The 14,346-nt window shown below is 39.6% G+C and overlaps 1 protein-coding gene across 1 annotated transcript in view; it reads right to left on the minus strand.

Annotated features, from left to right (window-relative positions):
- Positions 1–9,153: 9,153 nt before the first annotated feature.
- Positions 9,154–14,346, minus strand: part of LOC131130900 (guanine nucleotide-binding protein G(o) subunit alpha) — a 95,423-nt gene continuing 90,230 nt past the window's right edge. Inside the window, exon 8 of the mRNA XM_058075015.1 lies at positions 9,154–13,474. Within this exon, the coding sequence (XP_057930998.1) occupies positions 13,287–13,474 (188 nt within the window). The 3' untranslated portion in view covers positions 9,154–13,286. The remainder of the gene's footprint in view (positions 13,475–14,346) is intronic.

Below are 14,346 nucleotides of genomic sequence, written 5' to 3' on the forward strand. Positions count from 1 at the left end.
CTTTTTGCTGTAGTGATATATTAAAAGGAGCTAAGCTAGCAGAGGAAGCGGTATGTCTCGCTCCTGTTGGCTCTTCAGGTAAATACCCAGTAGTATTTTCAATGGTTAAGAAGATGATTATTATTATTATTATGGTTCAAAGCTGCACTGTTAGGGTGACGGAGTGTGCCGTAAACTTAACGGTCCATTTAGATCGTTAAGACAATAACAATGGCAGATGGTGTATTTAGTACCTGGGGCTTCAGTGGTCCCCACTGATGACCTAATCCATCTCTTAATAGCCACTATCACATGTCACAATTATACAAACCAACAATAATATACCAAAAACATAATACAACATGGGGTGCAAAGGCCAGAATTTTGCCCGAAGACAGCTGGGTAGGCTCCAGCATACCGGTGATTGAAAGATAAGCAGCATAGAAAATGGACGGATGGACATATATTCACAATATATGTCAATTTATTTTCTTTTGTCAGCCATTGTGGGCATAACTCGGCTTGTCAACCCGTCAGAGGATGAAAAAATGCAGACGTTACTGTGGGCACCTGTGGGGTGAATGTGAAATCTGATTGGTTCACAAAACAGGCCCATTTCTAATAGTGTTAAAGTGACAGGGGCCAGCACGCCTGATTCTGAAGGCCCTGGGGAGATGACATTGACGTAGCAATATTAATGCATTCATTCATTTTCTACCACTTATCCTCACAAGGGTCGCGGGGGGGTTGCTGGAGCCTATCCCAGCTGTCTTCAGGCGAGAGGCGGGGTACACCCTGGATTGGTCGCCAGCCAATCACAGGGCACATATAGACAAACAACCATTGCCGGGGTACACCCTGGATTGGTCGCCAGCCAATCACAGGGCACATATAGACAAACAACCATTCACACTCACATTCATACCTATGGACAATTAACCTAGCATGTTTTTGGAATGTGGCAGGAACCCAGAGAACATGCAAACTCCACACAGAGATGGCCGAGGGTGGAATTGAACTCGGGTTTCCTAGCTGTGAGGCCTGCGCTTTAACCACTTTTTTTTTTTGCCTGTTTGTCATTTTGTCCTCTTGTATGGGTCGTTGATGCTCTCTTTTTGGGTCAATTTGATTGGCCGGCTACTCCTGGGAAGGTTCACCACTGTTCCATATTTTTGCCATTTGTGGATAATGGCTCTCACTGTGGTTTGCTAGAGTCTGTAAGCTTTAGAAATGGCTTTGGAATGGACGGGGAGAACATGCAAACAGGGTGGAATTGAACCCTGGTCTCCTAGCTGTGAGGTCTGCGCGCTAACCACAAGAACACCGTGCAGTCGTTCAATACAAATATCAATCCAAATATAAATGTATATATAGACAACAACCATTCACACTCACATTCATACCTATGGACAATTTGGAGTCGCCAATTAACCTAGCATGTTTTTGGAATGTGGGAGGAAACCGGAATACCCGGAGAAAACCCACGCATGCACGGGGAGAACATGCAAACTCCACCGAGGGTGGAATTGAACTCAGCGTACGTGCTAACCACTCGTAGCGCACATTAGCAACTAATGCAGCCATTTGTGGCCTGCAGCTTGTTTTTAATGGGACTCCAGTATACAGAGTGAAAAAAAAGTTATACTATTCTTGCTGGAATTGAGCCTTTTTCCCAAAATAGTTTAGCAGCATTTGACCTACATTAGATTAGTTTTAGCATATTTTTGCAGCACGTGTCCACGTTTACAAGTTAAAGTGACAACACAACATAGCATCCCTATGACGGATAAACACACAGAAGCTGTCCTATATGCTTTGTTTTTTCCTATATATTTTTCCAATATATTTTTTTGTTCTCCTCATTGTTATTCAAGGACACGCAGGAATATTTTGTTATGTTTTCTGTTGAAAAAGCTGCTGCTGCAGCCCTAATAAATATTTAAAGTGCATCCACAACACAGAAAAGCTAATGATGCTCCAATGGCATGCAGCTGACTCGGGGAGATGCCATTCTTGAATCAATTCTTTGAGGTAAGCTACCTTGGTGTCATCTTCTCCTGTTCAATAATGTTCACACACACATTGTGCTGCAGATGTTACAGCTTGCAAGCTTCTTTTTGCTGTCTGGAACTCCGACGGCGGAAATGGGACTCGGTTTGACTTGTCTACACAAGGATTTTTGCTCTCGCTGCACAAAAAAGCAGGAGGTAAATCATTAATGAGTCCACAGTATTTCGAATATTTCTACAATGATAATATAGTACTTTCTCTCCTAAGTTTGTTTTCCATTTTGGAAGATCTGACAGGTAAAAAAAAAATTATGTCCAAAGTGCAGCGGCAATATTTGGCCTGGAGCTAATTTTTATGGGCCCTCTGCATTGTGAATAAAAATGTATTTATTAATAATATATATTTTTGTATAACACAAAACTAAGATGTGTGTAGTATTTATTGACCTACCGTACATTTGATTGATTTTAGCATAATAGTGCACAAAATGTGATTAAAAGTTTGGACACAAGAGAACTACTAAGGTTGTTCAACACAACTAAAGCGTTTTTCTTTATTATTGAAAAAAAATAAATGATACAGTGACTGTTTTCCCCGAGAAATGTAGCACTGTGTATAACATGCGATGCTTGCATGTGTGTGTATGTTTATTCTTGGTGTCAGGCAGTGGGGCGGCGCGACTGACAGATAAATTTGGAATGGCGCATGGTCTAACAATTTAGTGTATCAGTTACAGTGTTTGTCCAGACAGTCTGTCTGTTTGTCTTTTTTTTTAAATTCCTGTTTGCAAATATAGATTTTTTTTCATGAGCATGATACACAAACAATAAACAGACTGACACATAATAACAACAAACAAAAAAACTAAATTTCTCTTCATCATTACATTCAATTTGCAGGGTAGATAAGACTATGGCATTTGCTGGAAGGGACCCAGGGCTGTTAAAACACTCTGAAACTTTATGTCTTATATTCGTAAGATGATTCCAATAAAACCTATAATCACTGCAGAGCAGGAGGTGCAACATTAGGGTTGTGGAACAGCATTGTTCAGTGACTACTGTCTCCCAGGTGGAGAGACGCTGCTGATTTTGTGTATAAATCAAACTTTAGCGCCCTCATGTGGTAACATAAATATACCATGCTGAATTGAAACATGGTAAATTAAAGCAGTGATTCCCGAACGTTTTACAGTTCAAACATTTTAATTCAAAATCATAAACCTTTTTTAAATCTTCATCAACTTGAAATATTCGCTATGATTTAAGTCTGCGTATTAATTTGAAAGAAGTTTATCAAACATGCTAATCAATCCAGAGCACAAAAATACATACAACTAGCGATAAAGCTAGCTACATGTCTCGCATGTACATTTGACAGCTTTTCACACCGATAAAAATTAAATCCCCAAGTTTAAAAACTCTTCAACTCAACATAATCATCAAACTTACTTACTTGTTCATATAACTTGTTCATATAAATCAACGAACAACGTCATTCTTTGTCTATTTCCTAGTCGTGACTGTGGCCTCTGTGCTGTGAGACGTTCGGGTGCACTCGTAATTAATATTTACAATTAATCTTTTCAATATACAAAATGGTAAATATGCTCTGGTACAATTTCATCTAGCAAGCCCTCATCAGTGAAAAGGCCATATGAGCCTCATGGCATTAATTAAAGCGTTAAACTGTTATTACAGTGCTTAGGCAAACTATTATGAGAAAGTTATTCCTCCAAACAAAACAATATTTACCCACTCCAACCATCTCATTTTAAAGCAGCCAAAGGCGGTTGCTGTAGCAACCACAGTCCGCTGTAAAATGAATGGTTTATACTCAGCATGCGTGGTCTAAGTTGATCCCCAGCTACCCCTGCGTGGACACAAAGACGTACACTTTTCATATTTGCCATGTGCGTGTTGCATGACTGTCACGTCATACTGTTCGTGACGTGGTCATTTTTGCAAACAAACCGAAACTGCAGTGTGTGAGAATTCTGAGCTAGTTGGTAACCTAGCAACAGAAGGGCTGGTGCTGGAGTGCTATAAATATCTATTAGATGTGTGTATGTGTGTGTGTGTGTGTTAGTGGTTGCAGTGGCAGGTTAGTTCTCCAGTCTAGTTAATCGAGTGGGAGCAGTGGGAGGAATAGGAGTGAAACATGGAAGCAGGGAATTCCATCAAGAGAAAATATGGATGTATTAGGAGGTCGGGAGTAAGAAATCAGTGTCTGGGTGTGATGTGTCATACAGTTTGGGTTCAAGTATCACGATCCACTCAACGTGTTGATTTGCCGTCTGTTCGATGTCCTTTTACTTGCCCAGCATTTGTTTAACCATGAGGCGTGGTAGTGCAGTATCCAATTTGACCACCAGATGGGGCACCTCTCGTACTGCACTTAGAGCACACGAGGGAGAGTAAGAGAACAAATACAAATGAATCCTATACCTACTTCAATCAAACTTGGGGTACATTCAATTTCACTTTAAATTTTCTGACAAAACATGCATGAATTAAATATTGTATTTATTTTATTTGAATAGAAAGTGACGTCAATAAAAAATACATTGCAGAAAGTTGAACCTAAACACCCAGCACATTTAAATCTAGATCCTATTTTATGACTCCACATAACGTGAAACATAATAAATGTAAACGTGTTCACACTAAACGCATCACGTCATACCCTTTGTATATTTTAATCAGTCTGGCAAGTCTCACGTGCATCTGACGCACGTGTGTATTGACACTAGCAAAATATACACTTTTATGTATTTTTGATGCGTTTACGCGTCAATTCAACAGTATACTAGTAAGAGAAACACCGGAAAACAGCTTCTGTTGTCAAAATAAACTTCCGTTTTAAGAAAATAAAAGCTTGAGAGACCCCATGTTATGTTAAGCAGTGCTCATTTGCAACAAAGACGATGGATGAAGTGGAGAAACCTTTTATATGACCCCCAAAAACACTTTTGGACATCATAAGAAACACAAGAACAACATAAGAAAAGAAAACACATGGCGCCCAATATCAACAAGCTTCGATATTGACAGTAAGTTATTTTTTGTTTTGCTAGCAAAGTGCCCAATGCTACGTCTTGTAGAAGACAAAACAATAAACTACAGCTGTATTTCAAGAATTAGTAAAGAGCTGAGGGATACGTCAGTGACGCTGCATCGACGCCGCTAATGTGAATTGAGCTTTTTTGATCTAAGTGCGTAAAACGCTAGGCGGACGTGACGTACGTGATATTCAGGGTTACCGTTACCGACAGTAAAATGTGGCATTTTATGCACTGATATTTATATTTACAACCTGGATATTGCTCCTAATACTACTACTACTACTACTACAACTAATACACAGGAAGCTAAATAGCTAGTCAACCTGGAAAACAATGCCCCCTCACGTTTTGGTAGAGAATTGCAAGTCACTTCTCTCGATACTACACGCCACTACATAGCAAAATCTGATTTTTTATTATATATTTGAAGATTTTTCAACAAAAGTCATGCAATAATTAGTTTCCTTGGTAACTAGTTACATTTACTAATGGGTAAGTCATTTCCTAATCAATAGAAGTGTACTGTACAGTATGTAGTTGTTGCTTTTGTGGCGCCACACGGTGGACATTGTCGCTTTTGTCTGACAGTTTTCCTTTGGTCTATTTAAAGTTTTTAGTATATGCCTGCTGGCTCGACCAGCTGCACGCCAACTTCAGTCTCACTCCGACCCGCTGTCCCCTTCTGCCACCCGTCTACATCCTTTACATCAAACTGTCACATTTGTTTGAGAAATCATCATGTTGATGTGCGAATTTGTTGAAAAATGTAAAAAAAAAAAAAAAAAACAGTACGTGGAAATATTTAGTGGTTAGGCATCGACTGTGCTCTTTTTTTGTCCAATGCATATGACAGGAAACAACGCTTATATGCGCATGTTGGTCCATTGGCGGTCACCGGTCCCTTGGACCTGGATAAGCACTTCCGTCTGACAGATAATTGATCATTCTGCTTGATGTCAGACTCTTTCACAGCAAGGCACTGACAGATGACCTTCATTCTCTTGTCACTTCCTCCCACTGCACGTCACTATTGTTCCTGTGATTTCCTATCTATTCATTTACAATTGGTAGTCAGTGAATTTGTGCATGGAACCATGGTGCTAGCATGAGTAGTGCACCTATTCCAAATTTTATGATTAGTTGAAAAATTCCAAGAATTCACATTTGCATTTTTGGATCTTAAAGAGGTTCTAAGTAGTGATTCAAAATGCAAAAAAGCAGAAATTAGAGTGAGATAAAATATTTTTCATTCATTCATTTTTTTACCTCTTATTTTCCCTAGGGTCACGAGCGTGCTGGAGCCTATCCCAGCTGTCTTCAGGCGAGAGGTAGGTTACACCCCGGACCGGTGGCCAGCCAATCACAGGACACATATAGACAAACAACCATTCACACTCACATTCATACCTATGGACAATTTGGAGTCGCCAATTAACCTAGCATGTTTTTGGAATGTGGGAGGAAACCGGAGTACCCGGAGAAAACCCACGCATGCACGGGGAGAACATGCAAACTCCACACAGAGATGTCCGAGGGTGGGATTGAACTCGGGTCTCCTAGCTGTGAGGTCTGCGTGCTAACCACTCAATCACCGTACAGACCTGATTAAATTAATATTCATTCATTTTCTACCGCTTATCCTCACGAGGGTCGTGGGAGTGCTGGAGCCTATCCCAGCTGTCTTCGGGCGAAAGGCGTGGTACACCCTGGACTGGTCGCCAGCCAATCACAGGGCACATATAGACAAACAACCATTCACACTCACATTCATACCTATGGACAATTTGGAGTCGCCAATTAACCTAGCATGTTTTTGGAATGTGGGAGGAAACCGGAGTACCCGGAGAAAACCCACGCATGCACGGGGAGAACATGCAAACTCCACACAGAGATACTTGTTTACTTCTCTGACGATCTCCTCAATATATTTTGTATTTTGTATATATACGTATATATATTTATTTATATTACATATATTTTATATATGTGTACTTTGTCTAGTAAAAATGCGCCAAACATGTCAAAATGCAAGCATACCCAGCATGCCTTGCGTGGTAATATATGGGTGTTTTTTGACATGTGTAATTGTGCATTCGTTGTTATGCCCACATCTTATTTACCCACCCCTGGTATATGCTGTATGTTATTAAAAAAAAATGTAAACAAATCAGAATCTGCAGATGCTTTTTAAAGATTGGTGAATGTCCACAAAATTGTAATCGGTGCACCCCTAATGGCGGATCTTTGAGTTGGGTGTCCGAAAATGCGCTATTTGAATCCAATCCATCTAAATCCAATATATTATTATGTAAAGTTTGCTACAATCCAGCAGCTGATCAGGTTAGCAGATACGGTATGGTTCTGCTGCATGGAGTGACTATAATTGGATGTTCCACGCTACCACTTCATTGTGCATGAAGCCAAACACGGCTCACACTGAGCAATGAGATTGGCTTGAGATTAGATCTTCATCAATTTCTCACGCTAAATAGCTTTCCTTTTTCACAAAAATGACACTGGAGGGAATATTCTTATATCTGTCACTCATTTTATCATATGCTTTCAGAGACACAGTCTTAACATAACTGTTATAATGACATCTATAAACTTTGGGAAGCATTTGGAATTGAAAAAATTATAAAAAAATATTTAAAAAAAATATATACAGTACATATGCTTCCCCGTGCATGCATGGGTTTTCTCTTGCTAGGTTAATTGGTGACTCCAAATTGTCCATAGGTATGAATGTGAGTGTGAATGGTTGTTTGTCTATATGTGCCCTGTGATTGGCTGGCGACCAGTCCAGGGTGTACCCCGCCTCTCGCCTGAAGACAGCTGGGATAGGCTCCAGCACCCCCGGCGACCCTCGTGAGGATAAGCGGTAGAAAATGAATGAATGCATTAATATTGCTATGTCAATATAATCTCCCCAGGGCCTTCAGAATCAGGTGTGCTGGCCCCTGTCACTTTAACACTATTAGCAATGGGCCTGTTTTGTGAACCAATCAGATTTCAGATTCACCCCACATCAATCTTCCAATGTTGAGTTCCTGCCCGAACCGGCGGTCGAGTGGTTAGCGTACAGACCTCACAGCTAGGAGACCAGGGTTCAATTCCACCCTCGGCCATGTCTGTGTGGAGTTTGCATGTTCTCCCCGTGCATGCGTGGGTTTTCTCCGGGTACTCCGGTTTCCTCCCACATTCCAAAAACATGCTAGGTTAATTGGCGACTCCAAATTGTCCATAGGTATGAATGTGAGTGTGAATGGTTGTTTGTCTATATGTGCCCTGTGATTGGCTGGCCACCAGTCCAGGGTGTACCCCGCCTCTTGCCCGAAGACAGCTGGGATAGGCTCCAGCAGGAAAAGCGGTAGAAAATGAATGAATGAGTTGCGGAAAAGGTGTCTAAAGCCGTGACCGCCACCCCTAGCAAACACATCTGGAATGATTAAGGACACAGAATATCCAACATACTCACAGATATTCTTCTGGATGAGTGGACAAAGACATCTTACCACAACAATCGAAACGGCCCCCGGTTCTCTTCCTGTCTGCATCATGGTCAGGTGTCGAACCTTTGTCCATAGAGCATAATTATCACAGCAAATCATTGGTAGACTGGGACAGAAAACACAAATGTGACTTTTTGTAGTCATGAAAACAGTGGCTTTTTAATGTAAACACTACATTCGATTGGTTTTTCCAGCACGGACATCCCACATGAAATAACAACCATTCACTAAAGAGGAGGGAGAGAGAAAAAGCTGCACAGAAAAAAAAGCATTCACTGGTTAAAGAACTGAACATTTAGGGTAAAAATTAAAATTAAAAAAAAGTGAATGAAAGTATAAAGAAAACAAAACATGTATATCATGTTGTACAATTTTAAAAACTATAAGAGGACAGTAAAGAGAAGTCTACATACATAGTTTGAAAGCTAGATCCATGAGGGTGAACATAGAATCAGGATGGATAGATAAGACATTTTCAAATTTCTACGTAGCGCCTAAGTGTAAGAAAGTGTGTGCGTGTGTGTGTGACTGTGCTTTTCGCTGTAGACCTGGAAGTTGTGTCACATTAATTAATAACACAGAAGGAAATGAGATTTTTTTTGTTTTTAATACAGCAATGTGTGAATATGTGGCATCACCAATGAGCCGATGCAGCAAAAAAAATGTGCTCTTCCCCTCCCTCCCTAAAAAAAAAAAAGTGTTTTATTTTTCTGAAATAATAAAAAATAGATATTGTTAGAATATTATCGTTTAATCGTTCAGGCTAAAGTGAGGAAACGGGTTCTAATGCAGGGAAACAGGCAAAAGGGGGTCGGGATGTGGTGCACAGTTCAAAGCATTACAAAGCATAACATCATCTGAGAACACTACGGTTCCGAATCAACTTCCTGTCTATCTGGAACCTATTGCAAAATCTATATTTTGACTTAAAAAAGTTAAATCGAGGGAGAAAAAAAAGAAATTCTGAAGCTACAAAGCACATGAAGTCTTTTAATAATATTTAAGATCATTATGATCATTGTTATGTAATACCCATGTTCATTTCAGTCATTCCATTGTTGTCATTCTTGCTCTAAAATCTTTTTTTTTTCCATTTTAAATTCCGTAATCCTTAAATCTACACTTTCCAACAGCCTCCCATATATCCAACTGATAGTATGTTGCGTTCAAGAACTCCCCTGCTCTAATTTTTTTCAGTGTTTTTGATCATTTTAACAAATGAAAAAAAGTGTTTGCCCCCTTCCTGGTTTATTTTTTAAATCTTTGTTATACTTAAATGTTTCAGATCATTAAACAAATGTCAATATTAATAAATCACAACAAAACCGAACAAAAAAATACAGTTTTTACATCCAAACCTACCAAATGACCCTGTGTGAAAAAGGATTGCCCCCTGAAACTGAAAACTGGTTGAGCCACCCTTAGCAGCAACAACTGCAATCAAGCGTTTGTGATAACTTGCAATGAGTCTCTCACTAGCCACGTTTACATGAGTTTTTTCTCTTTCCGAATGGAATCTTTCCGAATGACTTTTCCGAAAGCAATGGTATGTATACATGGAAAGGAATATTCCAATCATGTGTCTACATGCGCAGCTATAATCAACCAGAATAGTCAATGGGGCATGCGCAGTAAAACGTAAACACCAACATCACGTGATACCGACTTCCTCCATTTTTTTCTTTCACTTGTTGGAATAACTCCGTATTGCCAGTTTTTCCTTCGTCCAGTCTTGAAATTTAGTTTGAATCAAAAACAAACTTTCCTTAGCAGTCCAGTGCCGATTGCTCGCCTCCATTTTTTTTAAAATCGAAGAACGTCTGGAGCTGCGTGTTACGTCATATCTCAGCATTCGCTGAAAGAACGCACCCAGGAACAGGAAAAGATAAATTTCAATCTTGCTAATATTTTATAATTAAGCTCGGCACATGTTTTATATAGATATGTATTTTCTTTTTTAATAAAACTGGACTTGTGAATGGCGTATAGAAGGGTTTAGATTCTGTTCCACAGATGGCGCTAATGCACACGAAAGCTGCTTGCCAACCGCCAATAAACAACAGAAGAAGAAAAACACCACGAAGAAGAACGCAGTCTGACAACTTTCCGATTGAGCGGAATGACAAGATACCTCAATCGGATTGGGGAAAGGAATATTCCACCCCTGTGAATCCGATTATGTATTCATTCGGATTGTCACTTTTCTTTCGGAATGAGGTGTATACAAAGGTTAGATTCTTTCCGGTTTGAGCAAATAACCCAAATGGAATTGGAATATTTGGTTCCATGTAAACCTTTCTACTGTCGGGCTGTGGAAGAATTATCATCTTTGCAGAATTGTTGTAATTCAGTCACATTGGAGGGTTTTCAAGTATGAATTGACCTTTTTAAGGTCATGCAGCAGGATCTCAATAGGATTCAGGTCAGGACTTTGACTAGGCCACTCCAAAGTCTTCATTTGGTTTTTCTTCAGCCATTCAGAGGTGGACTTGCTGGTGTGTTTTGAGTCATTGTCCTGCTTCAGAACTCGAGTTGGTTTCAGTTTGAGGTCATGGACAGATGGCTGGACATTCTCCTTCAGGACAGCAGAATTCATGGTTCCGTTTATCAAAGCACTTCTTCCAGGACCTGAAGCAATAAAACAGCCCCGGACCATCACACTACCTCCACTATATTTTACCGTTATGTTTTTTTTTCCTGAAATGCGGTGTTACATTTATGTCAGAACATAAATGTATTTTTGAGTATTTTCTCAAAGGTCTTGGGGATCATCAAGATTTTTTCTGGCAAAATTGAGATGAGCCTTAAAGTTCTTTTTCTTCAGCTGTGGTTTTTGTTTTGGGAAAAACAAGTATTGTTAAGTCTTCCTTATAGTTGAAGTCATGAACTCTGATCTTAACCGAGGCAAGTGATGCCTGCAGTTCTTTGGATTTTGCTGTGGGGTCTTTTGTGACCTCTTGGATTAATTTTTCTTACAGGAAATGTTTCATTTAAAAACTGCGTTTTGTCATTGACTAATATTTATGGATTTTGCTGTGGGGTCTTTTGTGACCTCTTGGATGATTTTTTTCACACAGGAAATGTTACATTTAAAAACTGCGTTTTGTCATTGACTAATATTTATGGATTTTGCTGTGGGGTCTTTTGTGACCTTTTGGATGAATTTTTCACACAGGAAATGTTTCATTTAAAAACTGCGTTTTGTCATTGACTAATATTCATGGATTTTTGCTGTGGGGTCTTTTGTGACCTCTTGGATGAATGTTTCACACAGGAAATGTTTCATTTAAAAACTGCATTTTGTCATTGACTAATATTTAAATTTGTTTAATGATCTGTTTAATAAAGTGTGACAAAAAAAAGTAAGGAAGGGAGCATCCCACTGTATATCCATGTGACGTTATACAAAGGCTTGAGTAGATCATGCTATCCATGTCAAAGCTTTAAGAGAAACAGGAAGGGGAGAGAGTAGGGCTTGGACTTCCCCTTTCAACGTCTACGTAAGAGCAGTATGCCAGGGTGCCATGCATGAATGGGGGTGTGAGTATGTACGTACATATGTACGTACATGTTGAGAAAGAGAAACGGTATGTAGGTGATCGTCAATAAATAAATTAATAAATTAATCAACCGTTATCAAACCAGGACCAAGCTTCCTTACACTGAGAATATTAGTAGAGGCTAGAATAGTGAGAAAAGGTAGTTATAACATGTACTTGCACATACAGGCATTAACTATCTATACAGTACAGTACCTGCATGTCTCACCTGGCACTGATATTTTCACATACTTCCTAAAACCAGGTTTGGAGACCCACTTCCTGTCCATGCCGGGACTCTTTGTGGAACAGTGAAGTGTAATAAGTGTAAGGTTTTCAAAGTGTCTCTGCGAATGTAAACAAAAAAATAATGTTAATCTGTTTCAGCAGGTCTGGAGTTTTTTTTTTTTGAAAGGTTTTGATTGGCCGACCTGTCTAATGTTTTTTTTTTTTTTTTAAATGACAGACATTTTCACATATTTATTCAAGATTGTTACTACATAAACACTACTATTGCAAGAAAAATAATACACAACAAAGGTGTCAGGTGAAACATAATATGAATAAAAATATGTGTACAGGCTGATGTAATAAATACATACATATAAAACACAATCCATATTCAAGGTAATAATAATAATTAAAAAAAAAGATGTTTGTTAGCAACAAAAGACAGCACGGGGAAAAAGGAAAAAGATTAGAACAGAGACGTCATCAACTTTGTTCGAGCGGGTTTTCAGGGTCGCGGAGTTTGGCGTTTCCTTTTTAAAACACGTTTGTTTGATTGGCGGCAGGCCGGAGAACATCAGTGGGAGAAGACCAAGCAAGAGACAAGAACTAAAAACATTGTATATATACATATATATATATATATATATATATATATATATATATATATATAGTATATATATATATATTATATGTATATATACATACATATATACTGTATATATTATATATGTATGCCTAGTATTTTCTAAATTATCCTCAATATTATGTACCTAGTTGCATTTTTCTTTCTTTGTTTTTTTTTTGTTTTTTTTTAATAATCAGCATTGTCACCATCGTCATAATCCATAGCAGTGCCAGAGGAAGAGGAATGAGGAAAAAGGAAGAGGAAATGAAGAGGAAAGGAAGGAGAGAGAGGAAGTGATGAGAGGTGGGGGGCATTACATGGCGTGCTTAGTACAAGCCACATCCTCGGAGGTTGTTGGCGATGATGATGTCTGTGACGGCGTCAAACACCACCTGGATGTTCCCTGTATCTGTGGCACAGGTCATGTGACAGTAGATTTCCTTATTTGGGGAGCGATTCTTGCTCTCGAACTGTGCTTGGATGTAAGCCGCGGCGTCCTCGTAGGTGTTTGGTCCTGGGTGGAGACGAGGGAGACAGGAAGTAGTGCTAATGTCACATGATGCTTTGGTTCTTGGCAAACTCGAAGCATCTTGGGCGTTTCCATACGTCAACACGTGACCCGCAATGTAACCTACCTATAGCACCATATGTGCATACAAATAAATATCTATGCAAAATTCCCATGCCAAAATTCCACACATATCGTCTTGCCGCAGAGCATGCTGGGTAGCTTGTGGTACTCCTTTTCCCAACATTTTTTGTCTGTCACATTTTTGCTTGATCACAAAATATGCTGAGGATGTCATAGCTCATATTGTTGTTTCTGCTGGACTACCCGTTATGCCTTGCGGGCACTCAACAGTTGCAGTTACATGTTATATTTTCCGCTTTAGTAGTTGATGCTCATTTTTCGACCCGTTGTATTGAGTTTTGGACTCCTATAGCTCAGCTAGACGCAATAACCTGCTTTTTTAGATCTAGAGAAAGATCTTTTTTTTTTTTTAGATCTTCCAGAATCTACACCTATTCCAGCTGTATTTCCTTGGATTTCCAAAACGGTCTGTTTTAATTCATTCCGCTCTGCTGTGAATGGTCACGGTCCCTAGCACTCCCGAGGACTTCCAGAGAGCTGCCGAACCCTTCTTTCTACTTTCGTCGTTATAGGACAGGGGTGGGCAAATATTTTGACTTTGGGCCGCATTGAGTTAACAAAATTGTTCGGGGGACCAGACTGCATGGCGGTCGAGTGGTTAGCGCGCAGACCTTATAGCTAGGAGACCAGCGTTCAATTCCACCCTCGGCCATCTCTGTGTGGAGTTTGCATGTTCTCCCCGTGCATGCGTGGGTTTTCTCCGGGTACTCCGGTTTCCTCCCACATTCCAAAAA

This window comes from Doryrhamphus excisus, chromosome 6, assembly GCF_030265055.1.
Source record: "Doryrhamphus excisus isolate RoL2022-K1 chromosome 6, RoL_Dexc_1.0, whole genome shotgun sequence".
Taxonomy (NCBI): Eukaryota; Metazoa; Chordata; class Actinopteri; order Syngnathiformes; family Syngnathidae; genus Doryrhamphus; species Doryrhamphus excisus.